The sequence below is a fragment of the Aspergillus ibericus genome (assembly GCF_003184845.1).
Source record: "Aspergillus ibericus CBS 121593 unplaced genomic scaffold BO80scaffold_10, whole genome shotgun sequence".
Classification (NCBI taxonomy): domain Eukaryota; kingdom Fungi; phylum Ascomycota; class Eurotiomycetes; order Eurotiales; family Aspergillaceae; genus Aspergillus; species Aspergillus ibericus.
In genome coordinates this window covers 402,999-419,756 of record NW_020292108.1, presented here as the reverse complement: position 1 = coordinate 419,756, position 16,758 = coordinate 402,999, and the positions used below count along the sequence as shown (strand labels likewise).

Here is a 16,758-nt window from a genome sequence, read left to right as displayed (position 1 = left end):
CTTGACTCACACACACCTCACGCGACTCTGCTTATCCCAGTTCCAGGCGCAGTCAACATGGCCGACGCTATCACCGAAGCTACCGCCAAGCTTCACCTCGACGAGGAGACCGGTGAGTATGTCTCCAAGGGCGAGCTGAAGAAGCGCATGCAGAAGCGCGCCAAAAAAGCCGCCAAAGCCAACGCTCCCAAGCCTGCTGCCACCCCGAAGCCTCAAGGACCGGTCGCCCCGAAGCAGGAGGAGGCCCCTATCGATCCGGATGCCATGTTCAAGCAGGGTTTCTGCGCCGCCGTCTACAATGAGCGACCCGTCACGCCCTTGACCCGATTCCCCCCCGAGCCCAACGGATACCTCCACCTCGGTCACTCGAAGGCGATCGCCATCAACTTTGGATTTGCGAGACACCATGGAGGAAAGACGATCTTGCGTTTCGATGATACCAACCCGGAGGCAGAGGAGGAGAAATACTTTGTGGCTATCGAGGAGATCATCCAATGGCTTGGTAAGGCGATGTGGATATTGCTATGCAGGGGTGCTTACGGTGCTAGGATTCAAACCCCATGCGATCACCCACTCGAGTGACCACTTCGATAAGCTGTACGAGCTGGCCGAGAAGCTGATCAAGCTGGGAAGAGCCTATGTCTGCCATTGCAGCGACGCCGAGATCAAGCTGCAGCGCGGTGGCGAGAAGAACGGACCGAGATTCCGCTGCAAGGACGCCGAGCAGGATGTGGAGACGAATCTGCAAAAGTTCCGCGACATGAGGGATGGCAAATACGAACCCCAGACCGCCTTCCTGCGCATGAAGCAGGAACTCGACAACCCCAACCCCCAGATGTACTCGGATCTGGCTGCGTATCGCGTCCTGAAGAAGGAGCACCACCGTACCAAGGACCAGTGGAAGATCTACCCCACCTATGACTTTGCCCACTGCCTGTGTGATAGCTTCGAAGGCATCACCCACAGTCTTTGTACGACCGAGTTCGTGCTGTCGCGTGAGAGCTATGAATGGCTCAACTCGACACTCGGCGTCTACGAGCCCATGCAGCGCGAGTACAGTCGCATGGAGGTTAGTGGAACGGTCATGAGCAAGAGAAAGTTGAAGAAACTCGTGGATGAAGGCTACGTGCGTGGCTGGGACGATCCCCGCCTGTACACCCTGATTGCGCTCCGTCGTCGTGGTGTGCCTCCCGAGGCCATCCTTTCGTTTATCAACGAACTGGGTGTGACCACTTCCCAGTCGGTCATCCAAATCTCTCGCTTTGAGCAGTCGGTGCGGACTTACCTGGAGACCCGGGTGCCCCGCTTGATGCTGGTCCTTGACCCTGTCCCCATTGTTGTGGAGGATTTCGAAACCCTGGAGGCCTCGGAGCTTGACCTAGACGTTCCCTTCTCGCCCAAGGATCCTGCCATGGGATCTCACCAGCTCAAGTTCACGAAGAAGGTCTATATCGACCGGTCGGACTTCCGCGAGGAGGACAGCAAGGGATACTTCCGCCTTGCTCCGGGCAAGAGTGTGGGTCTGTGGCGGGTGCCTTACCCCATTAAGGCCACCACATTCACCAAGGATGCCGACGGCAAGGTCACCGAGATCCGGGCCGTCTTGGACCGTTCAGGTGCGAAGCCCAAGACGTACATCCATTGGGTTCCGGACAACTCGCGCAAGGTGGAGGTTCGCATCCACGACCCACTCTTCAAGTCGGATGACCCCAACTCCGTGGAGGGTGGCTTCTTGAACGATATCAACCCCAACAGTGAGAGCATCCACACGGAAGCCTTGATTGAAGCGGGCTTCGATGAAGTGCGTCGCCGGGCGCCCTGGCCAGAAGCTGCGGGTGAGAAGGAGGCCGGCAAGAGTGGACCGGAAAGTGTTCGGTTCCAGGCGATGCGTGTGGCTTACTTTGTGAGTACCCCTCTTTTACTTTGCTTCTTTTCTCTTGTTGTATGAATCCTTGCTAATGATGTAGGCGGTGGATTCGGACTCGACGGAGGACCGGGTGGTGTTGAACCGGATTGTGTCATTGAAACAGGATGTGAGCAAGGGCAATTAAGAAGTCATTAAAGGTTGGCGAATGATTTGGTTTGATTTTCCCGCGTGACAGCGAAGTGTCTTGCTGTTTGAAAGAGAATTTCCTGCATGAAGAGAGACTATGGGATGATTCATCTATATGGGTATATTATTTGGCGGACCGACCCGCGACATAGATAAGACAATAGGATCCTGCAAGTTCTTCAGACCGGTCAGCTCCGATCGACGTGACATCGTCTGGAGCCGAAGGCTTGGCTGCCGGAACGTGGGCGATCCTGCGTGATCTCAGTGGCTGCCGACCCTTCACTTCCGTGCTCTAGTAGTTGCTTGTAATTTCCTTCGCCGCTTTGGTCGGTCCCTGATGTCTCTGGTAGGTCCACAGGTAAGACATCGCTATCTAATCAGCAGAGCTGGTGGAAGATATAAGACCGCATGTTGACCCGATAGTCGACATCGCTCCAGACATCATCGCAATGCGCGCGTTCCCTTCTCTTTGCGCAGCCGCGCTGCTCCTCCCGAGCGCGTGGGCAGTGACCATTTCCGACATCAACGGCGACCAGTATATCTCCCCGTACGACGGCGAACGAGTTTCGGGTGTCAAAGGCCTCGTGACCGCCAAAGGTTCCAGTGGGTTCTACCTCCGCTCGACGGATGCTGACTCGGACGACCGGACCTCCAACTCCGTGTACGTCTACGGCAGTAGCGGGGTGTCCCAAGTCGCGGTCGGCGACATTGTCACCCTGAGTGGCAAGGTGTCCGAATACCGTTCGGACTCATCGTATGTGTACACCACAGAGATCGAGTCGCCTTCCGACATCACCGTCCTTTCCAGCGGCAATGAGGTCACCCCCATTGTAATCGGACAGGATGACTTGGACCCTCCCACGGAGCAATACTCCTCTCTGGACAATGGTGATGTCTTCAGTTTGCCCGGCGGTTCGAGTCTGCTTTCCACCGCCAACCCCGTGTTGGACCCGACGGAGTACGGCATGGACTTTTGGCAGAGTCTGAGTGGGGAGTTGGCTACCTTGATGGGGGTCACTGCCATCGGTAAGGCCAACAAGTATGGAGACACCTGGGTGACGGGCAACTGGCCGGTGACGGGGAGGAATGACCGAGGAGGGTTGACCATGCGCGCCAACGGTTGGTCCTCTTTCGCGTCATGGTGGTGAAGCTAATGGCGACACAGATTCGAATCCGGAATCCATCGTGATCGGATCCCCCCTGGACGGAAGCGATAACCCCACTGATACCCAACTGGGCGACACCTTCGAGGACGTCACGGGAATCATCACGCAGGCATATGGATTCTATACGCTGCTTCCTTTGACCGCATTGGAGAGGACAGGGTCGAATTCGACACAGGCGGCGGCCACGACTCTCAGCTCGGATGGAACCTGTAGTGCCATCACCATCGGCGATTATAACGTTGACAACTTCTCGCCAGATACCACCCGGATGAGCGGGATTGCCGACCACATTGCCAATTACCTGAAGAGCCCCACCATCGTGTTCCTGCAGGAGATCCAGGACGATAGCGGGTCAACCGATGATGGCGGTAGGTCCTCCCACTTTATGTAGAAGGGTCAGGCACTGACAGTGACAGTTGTGTCCGCCAATTTGACACTGTCGAAGCTGGCTAGCGCGATCAAGGAACAAGGCGGAGTTCAATATAGCTACACGGACATTGACCCCATCAACGACACGAACGGCGGAGAAAAAGGCGGTAATATCCGCGTGGCCTACCTGTACGACCCGTCGGTGGTCCGCCTGCGAAATTACAACCCTGGGTCCAGTACCGACGCTACGGAGGTCCTCGCGAGTGGCGGCCTGAGCTACAACCCGGGCCTGATCGATCCCACCAACGAGGCCTGGAACGACAGTCGCAAGCCATTGGCAGCCGAGTGGGAGACATTAGATGGCAAGAACAGTTTCTATACCATCAACGTCCACTTCACATCCAAGTATGACAGCACTTCCCTCGAGGGGGACCCGCGACCCCCGATCAACGGGTGGGTGGAGAACCGCGTGGAGCAGGCTGAAGTGGTTGCGGTGAGTCCACCCGTGTCTGGTTTCTAGACCGAAAGATTCTGACCGTGGTAGAAATTTGTCACGTCTATCCTCGCTGTCAATTCTGACGCGAAGATAGTCACCGCGGGCGACTTCAACGAGTATGCGTTTGTGGAGCCTGTCGAGGTCTTTGCCTCTGAGTCGACGCTGCAAGACCTGGAGGAGGTGACTGGGATTCCTGCGACGGAGAGGTATACTTATTTGTACAATCAAAACTGCGAATCGCTGGACCACATCTTCATTAGTTCGGCATTGACGTCTGGGGCCCAGATGGAGCACATCCATGTCAACACCTGGGTGTCAACTGCCGACGAGCTGTCGGACCACGATCCCACCGTGGCCTTGTTGAACGTGTGCGAATGAACTACATCGGGACTTGTGTGCCCCAACTTGCCGTGCTAGGGACCCGGCAGGCCTGAGCGCTGGTACTACCAAGTGGGTTCCCCAAGTTATAGAGAGGCAATAGATTAAATATTAGCGATTGGCCACTAGCGAACTGAAATGCACATGGTAGCTGAAAAAACTTCCCATGTGGGTGATTACGAGCCCCACATGGCCATAGACTGAGATTGATAATAAGAAACTACTGGCTCAGAGCAGCAGTAGTGCGATCAGAACCCGTTGGTCCGACGCAGGAAATTGCCCCATCGCGTGTTTTAACTTTTCTCCCCGATGGTGGCCTCTGCCTTTTCCGGGAATACCGTCTCCTCGAATCAGCGCGGACCCGGGCGGCGTGCACCCATGGAATCTCCAGAACCCTAACGCCTCGCGGAGCGCATCGCGAGTCTGGTACGTCATGTTCGCTTACGCCCCAGACACGATCCGTTTCATATCTTGCCTGTTTTCCGCATCGTGCCACCATCGTGGTTTCTTCGACCACCACAGCACATCATGGTGGATCGAACGTTGGAAGTGCGCGCGGTGGCCGCGGTGTTTTTCTCGTTGGCGGCCGTGACGATCATTCTACGATGTTATGTCCGGCTGACGATTGTCAAGGCGTTTGGGTGGGATGATGGGATTATGTTGTTGGCTATGGTAATTCCATCCAACAGATATCCTAGACAAGGCAACTGACGGACTAGGTCTTCTATACCATGTTATCCGGATGTATGATTGGCGGCAGTCTCTACGGTACAGGGAAACACTTGACCGAGTTATCCAATGACCAGCGAACGACCGCCATGCACGTAAGCATCCCCCATACCATTTACCACCCATTGATGCGAACAATGCATAGTACTGGTACTACTGCGACATCGGCTACGCGCTCGGCTCCATCCTGTGTAAAGTCTCCGTCAGCATCTTCCTCCTGCGCATCACCATCGATCGAGTCCACCGCTTCGTCATCTGCCTGGTCGGAGGCATCGTCGTCATCGCCGGACTCATCTTCTTTATCATGGTGCTGGTGCAATGTCGCCCGATGTCATATTTCTGGATGCAGCTGTCAACCGAGTACGCCGGTACCGGACATTGCATGGACATGAGCATTATCATTGGGGGATTATATGCTTTTAGTGCCTCGTCGGCGCTGTTTGATTTCACCATTGCCGTGTTGCCGATTATGCTGGTTCGGAAATTGAAGATGCGTCGGGATGTTAAGATTGCGGTGGCCGGGTTGTTAGGGATGGCTTGCGTGTATGCCCAATACCTTTTTTCTTTCTCTTTTATACGAAGTCTGGCTAATGAGATATACAGTGCATCCATCGCCGTGATCATCCGCATCCCATACATCAACACTCTCTACAACATCGACTACCTCTGTACGCCCTCCCCCCCTCCTCCCTCCAAAACCTCCCTCTTCCCCAAACTAACCAAGCATGAAATTGAAACAGGGGCAACAACCCCCATTGCCGTCTGGTCGAACATCGAAACCGGCCTCGGAATCTTCGCCGGCAGCCTCGCCACCCTCCGCCCGCTCCTCCGCACATTCAACCCCTCGACCTCCGACTCCTCCGGCTGGCCCAGCTCCCGAAACAACAAACGCAGTCGCTCCGTGCCCCTACATTCACTAGAAACCCCGCACGACGGCGCGCGAATACATAACCCGGATGATCGGCTATACGGGACGACGATGTATAGTATTGAGACGGGCGAACAGCGCGAGTCGCAGATGGTGTTGGATCATTTGCCGATCCTACCGAAGGGCGTGGATGGGGATGTCGAGGGGGGGGGAGGGAGAGCGTTTGCGGGGATTAGTGTGAAGAGGGAGGTACGGGTTGTTACGGTTTGATTTGGTTTCTTAGGTATCATGGTTGGGGTTTTTGGGTGTTATTGTTTCGTTCTTTCTATTCGCATAGAGCTATGGTATATACCATCTTTTCATAATATACATTTTCTATCTCATGGAATCGATACATACCTTCACGATATACCTCCCCACGCAAGAGAATAATCCAAGACAGTCAGTCAGTCCATCAGCCAGGAAATCTCTCCCGAACCAATCCATCCTCCCTACAGTACATCCCCAAACGCCACACCAACAGACACAACCCAAAACCCCTAATACCAAATCCAGTAACAGCCACACCCGCCACCTACCCACCACAGTACGTAGCCACTAGACAAACTTACCATGTAAGCAATCGAAAAACCAGACCCTGAAAATGATCGACACAGCCATTTACCCGATAGGTTGAGATCATCGCCTCCCGGAACCGGTAATCCGGGATTATCCCCCGATCTGCAGCCTATCCACTGGTGCGGGTGCTAAGATTGAAGTTTATTTTTGCCGAGGATGATTACGGAGGAATGATTGGGTTGGGGGGGGGGGGGAACACGTTCGGGGGTTTTTTTTGGGGGGGGTTTTTGGGGGGGGGGGGGTGGGGGGGGAAAAAAAAAAAGAACACGTTCGGGGGGGATTATACTGGGGGATGTTTTGGAGGGATTGGGATTGGGGGGTGACGTGCGCTAGGTGGGTGTAGTTGTGATACTGAGGGGATAGATGGATAGGTAGGTTGGGATCGGCGTGGAAATGAGGATATGCATGTTATCGTCTCTAGGAGTAGGAAACAGGGTTGTAGGTCCGGATTGGGCAGGATGGAGTATGGTATTATGCATATCGTGGCTGGATTTAGGTAAGATGGATTCATGATTCGTATTGATGTACTGGCAGAGGTAGAGGGTAGACTTCTGAGTCGATGATTCATGACCTGTGCTATGTACTATTGAGTTTGATTTGAGTTGGGGAATGAGTGGTGCCGAGGTAACTGGGTCAATATGTGCCAATTCTTCTTTGTCGGGAGGTGGTATATCTATCCTTGATGTGCTAGATGTTTGTCAGTTTTCTTAGTGGATCTGTAATCACGCAAGTCGGGCGTATGGGTCTTTAGGTGAGGTGATGGATAAATAGGGGTCGTATTTTGAATTGAGGTGGAGAGGGGAAGTAAAGGATCTTAGATGGGGTCTCATATCAAAGAGTAGTGGGTTTGTCATCCGGATGGGTATCTGGAAAACATTGATTAGTGGTCTTTGGTATCGTCCGTGGTTGATGGAGGGTAGTTGGGTAGATGTGATGAGATACATGGACTAAGATAAATTTTGTCATAGAGATATTATATCTGGGAGTATATGAGACAATGAAAGTGTATCAGCTGGTATTGTCAAGTAAAGCCTATCAGGTCGTTTGTCAATTCCAGTTGCTACTAGTTCAGCACCAGAGGCTTTATATTTTCATCCTGGCTATGAGCAGCTCATTCTCTGAGACATTGTTGCCATGCGATCACTGTGGATAGCACCATGCTAGTGACTCATTTTCTCCTCATTCCAGTCTGCCTATGCATCCTAGGCAAGAGGCTGATGAAAGTCTATACTCTCTATCAGTCTCAACATCTTCCAATTATTTCAACAAATTTGAAGGATGAAAAGTCAGTGTTTTACAATGTCTTAACCACTCTAACAGCCCTTATATCTCTTAACAGCTGTGATTGTAGAGATTGTAGATAAGAGCCTACTAAGTCCGTGTATGAGGGTGATAATAAAAAAACTACAATAGCTTTCTACGCTAGATCCTTGGTAGAAAGAACTCTACGAGGTATGCCAAATTTCTAAACTCCATAACATCTCCTCACTCTACCACCGCAACTATAGTACTGTCTCCGGTGATGTTCGGGTAGCTGCGGAACTTGATATTGAACCCGAAATGATCCAGCAAATGAAGGCAAGTAAACAAGCAACCTGAATGGCACCCGTCAAATAACCAACAGTGGCTCATGCGACAACAATACCAGCCTTCAATCGCCATGTCCTCGAATGAGCTCATACCACCACAGCACGGGCATCCAAGTACCCTCTCTGAATCACCGGATTCAGAACACTTCATCCAACGTCCACAAGCCACTAAAGTCATCGAAAGGCTCCCGAACAGTTACGGGGCCTCCAAATCGAATCATCTTCACCGGATAATCATCCTCAGTCTGACAATCGAACACCACCGGCGGCCGAAAACACAACAGACGGGGTTCCTCCTTTCCCTGATTCTTGACCCTATCATCCGTAGTGAGCATATAATTCCGATCATACGGCGAAATGCGCCCCAGCCCAGGATTCGGCATCTTCATCAAGAGTCGTGACTTTCGAACTAGATGAGCCCCATACGGGATCTTCAACTCCGCCGCACAGGAATAGATCGCGTCCCCGACTTGAACAGTGTGATCTCTTTCTGCCAGTTTGATCATCTTCCAGCGGGATTTATTGTCGCGGGGGAAGCCAGCCACGTCGAGGACTTCGCAGGCCTTGGAGAAGAGCTCGTCGGGGATGATCCAGGCGAGGTACTGGTTTGATTAGCGGGGGTAGTGAGAGGGGATCATGGATATGGATCGTACTCTGATTTTTCTGGTACTGCAGGTGTCGCCGCGGAGATACCAGACCCTGCCGCCGTAGATGAAGTTGGGGATTTCGGCTTGTTCGAGGAGCCGGGTTATGTAGGATTCGTAACGGGATAGGGGGTTCTCGGGCATTTTGGTGGTAGAGATGTTGTAGATATGTGAGTGGTAGAGATGTTCGAGGTGAGGAGATGTTGATCAGGATTTAGGATGAGAGGCATCTTATATATCATGGATGAAGGTTGAATGGATGGACTGCATTCATATGGGTTCTTTGGGAACAAGGCAATTGTCGTGATATGTTGCTGAAGCAGGCCAAGGGACATTCAATATGACTGATTGTTATTTTTGCCATGGGTCCGATGAACAACAAAGAGCTCTGTCCTAGGGCAGACAGATCATTCAGTTGCACTTTGCTTTGCGCATATGCCTTTGTCTCTTTTGCTCATCATAATCTTTTTGTTCTTCAAAGACTGGCAAAGGTCATGGACAATAAAGGATTGTACATTATTTAAAGCACATTATATTCATGATCATATCTCCGGTTTTGCAAGCTACAATGAGATGACTACTGGAAGGTTCAAAAATGTTGAATTGTGGCAGAGTTAATACCAAGTAGACTAAAAAAAGACATATGTCTTCTAGCTACTGTTATTGAGGGTATAACAATGGTATTAACAAAGAACAATGGCTGATATGAATAATATGGTTTCGTGGCTTTCTGCTGAGGTGGCAGAGGACTGACCACCTATCTTAGAACAATGCCATAAGGCTTAAAGTTAGAAAGAAACTTCATCAAGCATCATTGGTCTAGTGGTAGAATTCATCGTTGCCATCGATGAGGCCCGTGTTCGATTCACGGATGATGCACTTCTTTTTGTTTTTGCCTCCTCTGCCGAGTTTCCCCCACTTTTCCTCTTCCCGGCCTGTTACTGCTTCAACCCTATCGCAGACCAACCCATAGTATCAATTTAAACCTCCGCCATTACTCCGTACTCCTCGATAGAATCAACTGACGAACCTCGGACTTCGAAACCGGCGTTCCACCCAAGGTAGCTCTGCAGGTCGCAACGATCGCCGACCGCGGGATTCGGCCGTCGCAGCCCCGCCGACTAGCGGTGCTTATCGCCGACTGCAGCGAGGTTGGGCCAATGGCTGAGGCAGCTGCTCCATCTGCTGAGCGAAGAATCAATTGATTGCTGCAGGATCATGAAGAGCTTCCAGCTGCAGACCGGATAAGCCACCATAGCACCTGCGATAGCACCCGCGATCCGCATGGACTTGCCCGATCAGTATTCCTCCGCTCTTATCACTGTGTCCGACTCCGGAGCTCTCATCCGTATATATTCCACGCATTGCTGCTGCTGCTCCTGCTGCTGCTACTGCACTGTCACACATCATGCAGCTCCGCTTGGCTCTTCTGGGGGCCCTGGCCCTGCCCTGTGCCGCCCATGTCGTGCACCGCGATGAGGGACAATGCAAGCAGACCACGGTTGCTATTCTGTAAGTTACTGGCCCACTGTCTCGACGTAGGCTAATTGTTTAGGGGTGGAGGGATGGCTGGTATTGCGGCTGCGGTAGGTAGCTCAATTCCTATGTTTTGAATGAAGCTCATTGTTTAGCAAACGCTGCACAATGCCTCCATGGACGACTTTATGATCCTCGAGTACCGCGACACCATCGGCGGTCGCGCCTGGCACGTGCCGTTTGGCCAGAATGAAGAGGGCAAACCCTACATTATTGAGATGGGCTGCAATTGGGTGAGTCGGTTTGCCACGGCCTGCATTATCACACTGACCATCGCAGGTCCAAGGACTAGGCGTCCCTGGGGGCCCGCAGAACCCTGTCTGGACACTGGTAAGACACCACTACAGCCATTGAATAACATCTAATCCCGACAGGCCCAAGTCTACAACCTCTCCACGGTGTATTCCAACTACAGCAATGTGTCCACCTACAACGAAAATGGTTACAAAGACTACTCCTACCTGATGGACCTCTACGACGACGCATACGACACGGCTGCCGCCCACGCAGGCATGATCCTGCTCGACAACCTGCAAGACCAGACGGCCAAAACCGGCCTGGCCATGGCAGGCTGGCGACCCAAGGAGCACGACATGGAAGCGCAGGCCGTGGACTGGTGGGAATGGGGTGCGTCCATTCCTCCTCGAAAATAAACATCGCTAACGAGTCAGACTTCGAGGACGCCTACACCCCCCTGGAAAGTTCCTTCGTCTTCGGCGTCGCCGGCACCAACCTCACCTCCAACGGCTTCAGCGACCAGGACAACTTCGTGATTGACCAACGCGGCTTCAGCACCATCATCCACGGCATGGCATCCACCTTCCTCCGCCCCAACGACACCCGACTGTCCCTGAACACCCAAATCACCAACATCTCCTACAGCGACTCGGGCGTGACCATCCACAACGCCGACGGCTCCTGCGTGCGCGCCGCCTACGCCATCTGCACCTTCAGTCTGGGCGTGTTGCAAAACGACGCCGTCACCTTCACCCCCTCTCTCCCCCAATGGAAGCAAGAATCCATCCAAGGCTTCACCATGGCCACCTACACCAAAATCTTCCTGCAATTCAACGAAACCTTCTGGCCCACCGACACCCAATACTTCCTCTACGCCGACCCCTACGCCCGCGGCTACTACCCACTCTTCCAATCCCTTAGCACAGAGGGCTTCTTCCCGGGCTCCAACATCATCTTCGTCACCGTCACGGAACAATACGCCTGGCGCGCGGAACGCCAATCCGACGACCAAACCAAGTCGGAGATCATGGCCGTGCTCCGCAAGATGTTCCCGGACAAGACCGTCCCGGACCCGATTGACTTTCTGTACCCACGCTGGACCTCGGAGCCGTGGGCCTACGGCACGTACTCGAACTGGCCGCCCAGCGTGACGCTCGAGATGCATGAGAATCTACGGGCCAATACGGGTCGACTTTGGTTCGCGGGGGAAGCCACCAGTCCAACGTACTTTGGGTTCTTGCATGGCGCGTGGTTCGAGGGGCAGGCGGCCGGAAAAGAGATCAGTCGCATTCTGAATGGAACGTGTGCGGGTAATTCCACTTGCGCGGGTCGGAAACATTATGCCACATTGCATGGCACGACCCCGTTGGCGGATTATAGTTTGGTGGATGGGTGGAATGGGAACAGTTTTTATGATTTCAATACTGATTAGGGTGCCACCTCCTCCCTGGCGAGGATATATGATGTACAGTGAACATATCGTGACTCTAAACGAGTACATTCCCGAGTGATCATCATAAAATGGATAGTAGTATTTCATCACCTGGTACCTTGCATAATCATAACTCATAACCCAACCCCCCTAATCCCCCCAAAGTATAAAGATAAGATTAAAAATCACAAAACCTCACATCCAAACTAACCTCCCCCTCTCCCACCAACACCCCCCCCAAAAACTCCCCATGACACGTCTCCACGACATCGCGAAACCCATCCAAACAATCCTCCATGGAATCAAACGTGCCGGTTTTGCCCACACTCGCGCGCACCACCGAACTCACGTTGTCGGAGGTGAAGTGGTCCCAGTCCCCGTAGAGGATGTTCCAGCGGTAGTTGCAGTATTGCACGCTGTAGAAGTTTTTGATGCTGAGGAGGGAGGCGCAGTTTTTGCCGGATGAGAAGGGTTCGGTGTAGCAGATGGCGCTGAGGGCGGGGGTGGCAAGGGCGAGGAGGGAGAGGAGATGCATTTTGGTTGTGGGTGGACTGGCTAGTAGGTAGGGCTGTTAGTTGTTGTTCAATTGTTAGGGTTTGGGGGGGGGATACCTTGGTGATTAGGGTTGTAGATGGTGATGACACGGGGAGTTAGTAGGATTTAGTTTCGTACAGTCACGGCCACGGAGTGACCCAGTTATATATCCTGGAGGTCTATTAATCGCTCACGATCTCGGCAAGGTATGATGGTGCTGCATGTCTAACTCATGTCAGGGGTACCTGCATGTCCTCCCTGTTTTTAACGCTTTCTACGGATCGACGATTCTGTACCGAGTACAAGGATAGTATCATTCAGTCTAAGAATGTGCATGTCTATAAGTTTATCGCTATGCCAAACCAACGAACAAACTCCCTTACTCCCGCAAGGGATAGACACTAACAACTCACTCAACTGCCCAGCTGCTCACCTGCTAAAACCCCCACTGCTTCAACCAATTCCCCATCAATTCAGGCGTCACCGCTCCCAAACCCGCCATGGTCTGGCTCCCCCCGCGCGTCCGCTCCACACTAATCTCCGCGGACAGCACCTCGCCCGCCAATCCCCGATAAAAGTCCAACAGTTTGAGGGCGGGCTTCTCGCGCACTTCACTCTCCGACGGCGACTGAATTCCTTCCAGCTCGGTCAACCAGACATCCAGCGGGATGACTTCGATGCCGGGGTATCGGGCCGCGATGGCGGGGACGAGCGTCGACCAGGCGGTTTTGCTCGGGTTCACGAGGTGGTATACGGCGTGGGGGGTGTGGGATTGCGTTGCCCGACGCGTGTGCATGAGTTCGGTGGTGATGGTGGCCAGGGTGTCCTGTTCTTGTTAGCATTTTCGAGAGAGGTGGGTAGTGAGGCAGCTTACCACCGGCACCCAGTCCACTAGGTATCCGCCCAAATCGCCCGGGACCTTCCCTACGGCTTTGGAGGTCTTCACCAGCGTTGGGACCCATTCGTCCAGATTCCACAGTCCCTGGACCCTCGTGGGTCCTGCGATCTGGCCTACCCGGAAGACGGTCGTGGGTACGCCGGACTGTCTAGAGGCAGCCAGACACATTCGCTCGGCGACGTGCTTCGATTCGCCGTAGCCCTGGTCCAGCACGGCATCAGCGGTTTCGAGAGGTGTCTCAGGCACAGCCGGGCCCATGGATGCGGTCCAGCCGCCGATGGTGCCCACGGAAGACACGAAAGACAGATGTGCGTTGTGGGTGCTCTGCGTGCTGAACCGGATGAACTCGAACACACCCTGCAGGTGCGGATCCTCGAAAGACTCGAGAGGGTGGTTGAAGTTGACTTTCCACGCGTTGTGGATGATAAAGTCCACGCTCTGCAGAAGTTCGGTGTATTTGGCCTCAGGAAGGCCAAAGTGTTCGGCTCCGAAACCGACCTGCAAGAACTCGACCCGCGGGCTCTCCAGGAGACTCACGTCTAAGCCCTTCTCGGCAAACCCGCGCTTCTGACGCTCTGCTGCCTCCGACCGGTTGAAGCAGTAGACCTTGGCGATGGTGGGGTCCGCCAGCAAGGCGTGCAGGAGGTACGTGCCCAGTGAGCCGGTCGAGCCGGTCAGAATGACCGTCGACTTGTCCGACAGCGGTGCCGCCGGAGTATGGCGCTGCGGCAGCTGGCTGGTGTACTTTTCCAGCATCGCGTTGATGCGCTCCGCGCGAGAAACAGTGGCACCCACGTTGCCCGTCACCAGGTCGAGCAGGTACTGCGCCAACTGGGCCACCGAGGGATGCGAGTAAATCTGCTGCTGGGAGATCTCACGACCAGCCTCGCAGCGCGCTGAAACCGCTTGATTCAACGTCTTGGCCAACTGGATCGTCTGCAGCGAGTCCAGCCCAGCCGCATAGAGATCCTCCTCGTCGCGAACATCCTCGCGCTCCAACAAACCAGCCACGAGGCCGTGCACAAACCCTTTCAAACTCTTCGCATCCAAAGTCTCGGGCATCTCGACTGCCGCCTCCTCCTCCGCAGCCGCATAAATGGCCTCAATCTCCTCCTGATACTCCTTATTGACGGCATGACGCTGCGTCGTGCCCTTGGGCGTCACCTTGAACGGCTTGCTTCGATCGGCCAGACGAATCTTGCTCTTCGCGATGCGACCATACTTGGGCACCGCCTCGTTGGCCCGTTCCACCGTATCCCAGATACTCTCCACGAAGGCCTTTTCATCGACATTCTCGCCTTCAACTGCCCAATTCGGTTCCACCAACAACGCCGTCTCGAACCGCGCCTGTCCGATCAACAGCGCCCGCTGCACGCGCGGATGTCCCTCGACGATCTTCTCCAGCGTCACGGGGTTAAGTTTCTCCCCGTTACTGAGCACAATCACATCGTCCAGGCGACCGTGGTACTTCCATAGTTCCGGACGCTCCGGGTGTCGCACGAATAGATCGTTCGAGCGGTACTCGGTTCGCTCGGGGAAGGTGTGGAAGATGCCGTGGACCTGACGACTGTCCGCTCGACGGGGAATCACTAACTCGTATAGACCGTCGTTGACGTGCTGCATGTCCACTCCGTAGGCGGGGTTCCATTCGAAGTACCCCCAGACCCCCGTTCCTTGGGGCACGAAGGAGGAAATGAGTCCCATTTCACTGGATCCGAGAACGGTGATGATCTGGGTGAGTTGGGACAAGTCGTCGCCGACTTCCGGGGAGAGAGGGGCTCCCGCGAAATAGACATATTGGAGGGTGCTGAGGGCGGCGCGCGCGGACGGGACATGCGAGATGTCTTCGAGGATCGACGGGGGGAGTAAGGCGCCGGTGGGCCGGGTGGTGGTGATGACGGAGGAGATGAGGTCCACGGAGAGAGGCTTGTCGGGGAGGACGACGAAGGGAGTGTGGTGGAAGATGGACTCGGTGAAGGCGAGGAGACCCATGAGGTGGAAGAAGGGGGTGGTGGAGAGAACCAGAGTATCCGGGGGAAGGTCGTTGAAGAGGGTGCCTTGGCGGGTTGGCGGACGGGACAGATACGCCCCGTAGTCGATGGTGGCCAGGAAGCCATGCGTCAAGGGGACGGGTTTGGGCATGCCTATTTTCTTAGCTTTCATCTAGTATATTCATGCAGGGGACGTACCGGTTGTGCCCGAGCTGTGAATAATAATCGCCACATCATCCTCTGCTTCACGGTACGTCTTGGTATACGAATAATGCCCCCCCTCAGCATTCAGCAACTCCACAACCGACGGCACCTCATGAAACGCGGTATCCTGTTGGAAAGCCTGAATCTCCGCCACACGACGCTGCTTCTCCGGCGTGTAGAGAAAGATATGACAATCCGTCGCGTTCAGAATATGCTGATACGCATCATCCGATAGTCTGGTCGAGGGAAGAAGCGGCTATTCCCGTCAGCTCCCCCCTCTCAGACCCATCCCTAACAACTGGATCATACCTTATATCCCGTCTTATGCGCCGCCAACAAGAAGATCAAGTATCGCACATCATTACTCGCCATATAGGCGATCGTTTCTGGTTTCTCGGCCCGGCCGACTTTCTTCTCGATCCAGAATGCGAACGCGTCGACGGCACGAGCGAGACGCTGCATAGTGAGGGTCTCGTAGCCGTCCGCGACATCGGCACCCTGAGGAATGAGACCGACGCGTTGAGTCGGGTTGGTTTGGGCGAGCTGGTCGACGAGGATGGGGAGGAGGCGCTGGCTGGGGAGGAGGCGCTGGCTGGGGGCTGTGGTGGTCATTGTGTCGGTGGTGGCAGTATTAGAGTAGTAGAAAGTAGTAGAATCAGTCTATGCAAGTCTATATGCGAACGATGCTAAAACGAACAAACGATGAATGCGCGGTGCGGAATAGTATACCCTCATGATGGCGAGCGAGTCCAGATATTTATACCAACCAGTGCTACCCGAACCCCAATGATGTATGGCAGTGGCAGCACGGAGCCGATTATCCAGGGCGCCCTGCCACACTAGGGTTGGATATGCGGTGGATCGGGACGGCTGCGACGGGATGGAACCTTGGATTCCTGCAGACCCCGTCGGGGGGTTTCCGTACGTACATAGTACCACCCCTGTTGGGATTTATTCTCCTTTTACTGCGTATAATAGATGCCCGGATCAGGAACATGCCTTGGCGTGTCCACTGG

The 16,758-nt window shown here is 54.1% G+C and overlaps 7 protein-coding genes and 1 non-coding gene across 8 annotated transcripts; 5 read left to right on the top strand and 3 right to left on the bottom strand.

Moving 5' to 3' along the window:
• On the top strand, positions 1–2,072 carry BO80DRAFT_423185 (glutamine--tRNA ligase). The gene is made up of 3 exons (XM_025718990.1): positions 1–502; positions 549–1,903; positions 1,968–2,072. The coding sequence occupies exons 1-3, from the start codon at positions 58–60 to the stop codon at positions 2,049–2,051; spliced, it is 1,884 nt and encodes a 627-aa protein (XP_025577568.1). The 5' UTR covers positions 1–57; the 3' UTR covers positions 2,052–2,072.
• A 306-nt stretch (positions 2,073–2,378) lies between these two features.
• On the top strand, positions 2,379–4,616 carry BO80DRAFT_423184 (endonuclease/exonuclease/phosphatase family protein). Its single transcript, XM_025718989.1, has 4 exons — positions 2,379–3,172; positions 3,219–3,587; positions 3,636–4,081; positions 4,133–4,616. Exons 1-4 carry the CDS (start codon positions 2,503–2,505, stop codon positions 4,460–4,462), a joined length of 1,815 nt encoding a protein of 604 aa, XP_025577567.1. The 5' UTR covers positions 2,379–2,502; the 3' UTR covers positions 4,463–4,616.
• Positions 4,617–4,974: 358 nt separating this feature from the next.
• Positions 4,975–6,329, top strand: BO80DRAFT_462955 (polytopic membrane protein; the record flags this gene model as incomplete). Its single annotated transcript, XM_025722552.1, has 5 exons — positions 4,975–5,134; positions 5,182–5,286; positions 5,337–5,734; positions 5,795–5,859; positions 5,932–6,329. Exons 1-5 carry the CDS (start codon positions 4,991–4,993, stop codon positions 6,327–6,329), a joined length of 1,110 nt encoding a protein of 369 aa, XP_025577566.1. The 5' UTR covers positions 4,975–4,990.
• A 2,074-nt stretch (positions 6,330–8,403) lies between these two features.
• BO80DRAFT_442918 (uncharacterized protein) lies at positions 8,404–9,054 on the bottom strand (the record flags this gene model as incomplete). Its single annotated transcript, XM_025721302.1, has 2 exons — positions 8,404–8,868; positions 8,920–9,054. 2 exons carry the CDS (start codon positions 9,052–9,054, stop codon positions 8,404–8,406), a joined length of 600 nt encoding a protein of 199 aa, XP_025577565.1.
• A 664-nt stretch (positions 9,055–9,718) lies between these two features.
• Positions 9,719–9,789, top strand: BO80DRAFT_t105. Its single transcript has one exon. It is a non-coding gene; the product is annotated as a tRNA-Gly (tRNA).
• A 269-nt stretch (positions 9,790–10,058) lies between these two features.
• On the top strand, positions 10,059–12,204 carry BO80DRAFT_15689 (putative flavin containing polyamine oxidase). Its single transcript, XM_025713831.1, has 6 exons — positions 10,059–10,422; positions 10,466–10,496; positions 10,542–10,679; positions 10,726–10,776; positions 10,821–11,073; positions 11,118–12,204. Exons 1-6 carry the CDS (start codon positions 10,319–10,321, stop codon positions 12,113–12,115), a joined length of 1,575 nt encoding a protein of 524 aa, XP_025577564.1. The 5' UTR covers positions 10,059–10,318; the 3' UTR covers positions 12,116–12,204.
• On the bottom strand, positions 12,194–12,670 carry BO80DRAFT_423183 (uncharacterized protein). The gene has a single exon (XM_025718988.1). It carries the CDS (start codon positions 12,648–12,650, stop codon positions 12,294–12,296), a length of 357 nt encoding a protein of 118 aa, XP_025577563.1. The 5' UTR covers positions 12,651–12,670; the 3' UTR covers positions 12,194–12,293.
• Positions 12,671–13,085: 415 nt separating this feature from the next.
• BO80DRAFT_491978 (putative NRPS-like enzyme) lies at positions 13,086–16,440 on the bottom strand (the record flags this gene model as incomplete). Its single annotated transcript, XM_025723736.1, has 4 exons — positions 16,052–16,440; positions 15,737–15,998; positions 13,524–15,691; positions 13,086–13,475 (listed from the first exon to the last, which is right to left on the bottom strand). The coding sequence occupies exons 1-4, from the start codon at positions 16,352–16,354 to the stop codon at positions 13,086–13,088; spliced, it is 3,123 nt and encodes a 1,040-aa protein (XP_025577562.1). The 5' UTR covers positions 16,355–16,440.
• Between the last annotated feature and the right edge of the window lie 318 nt (positions 16,441–16,758).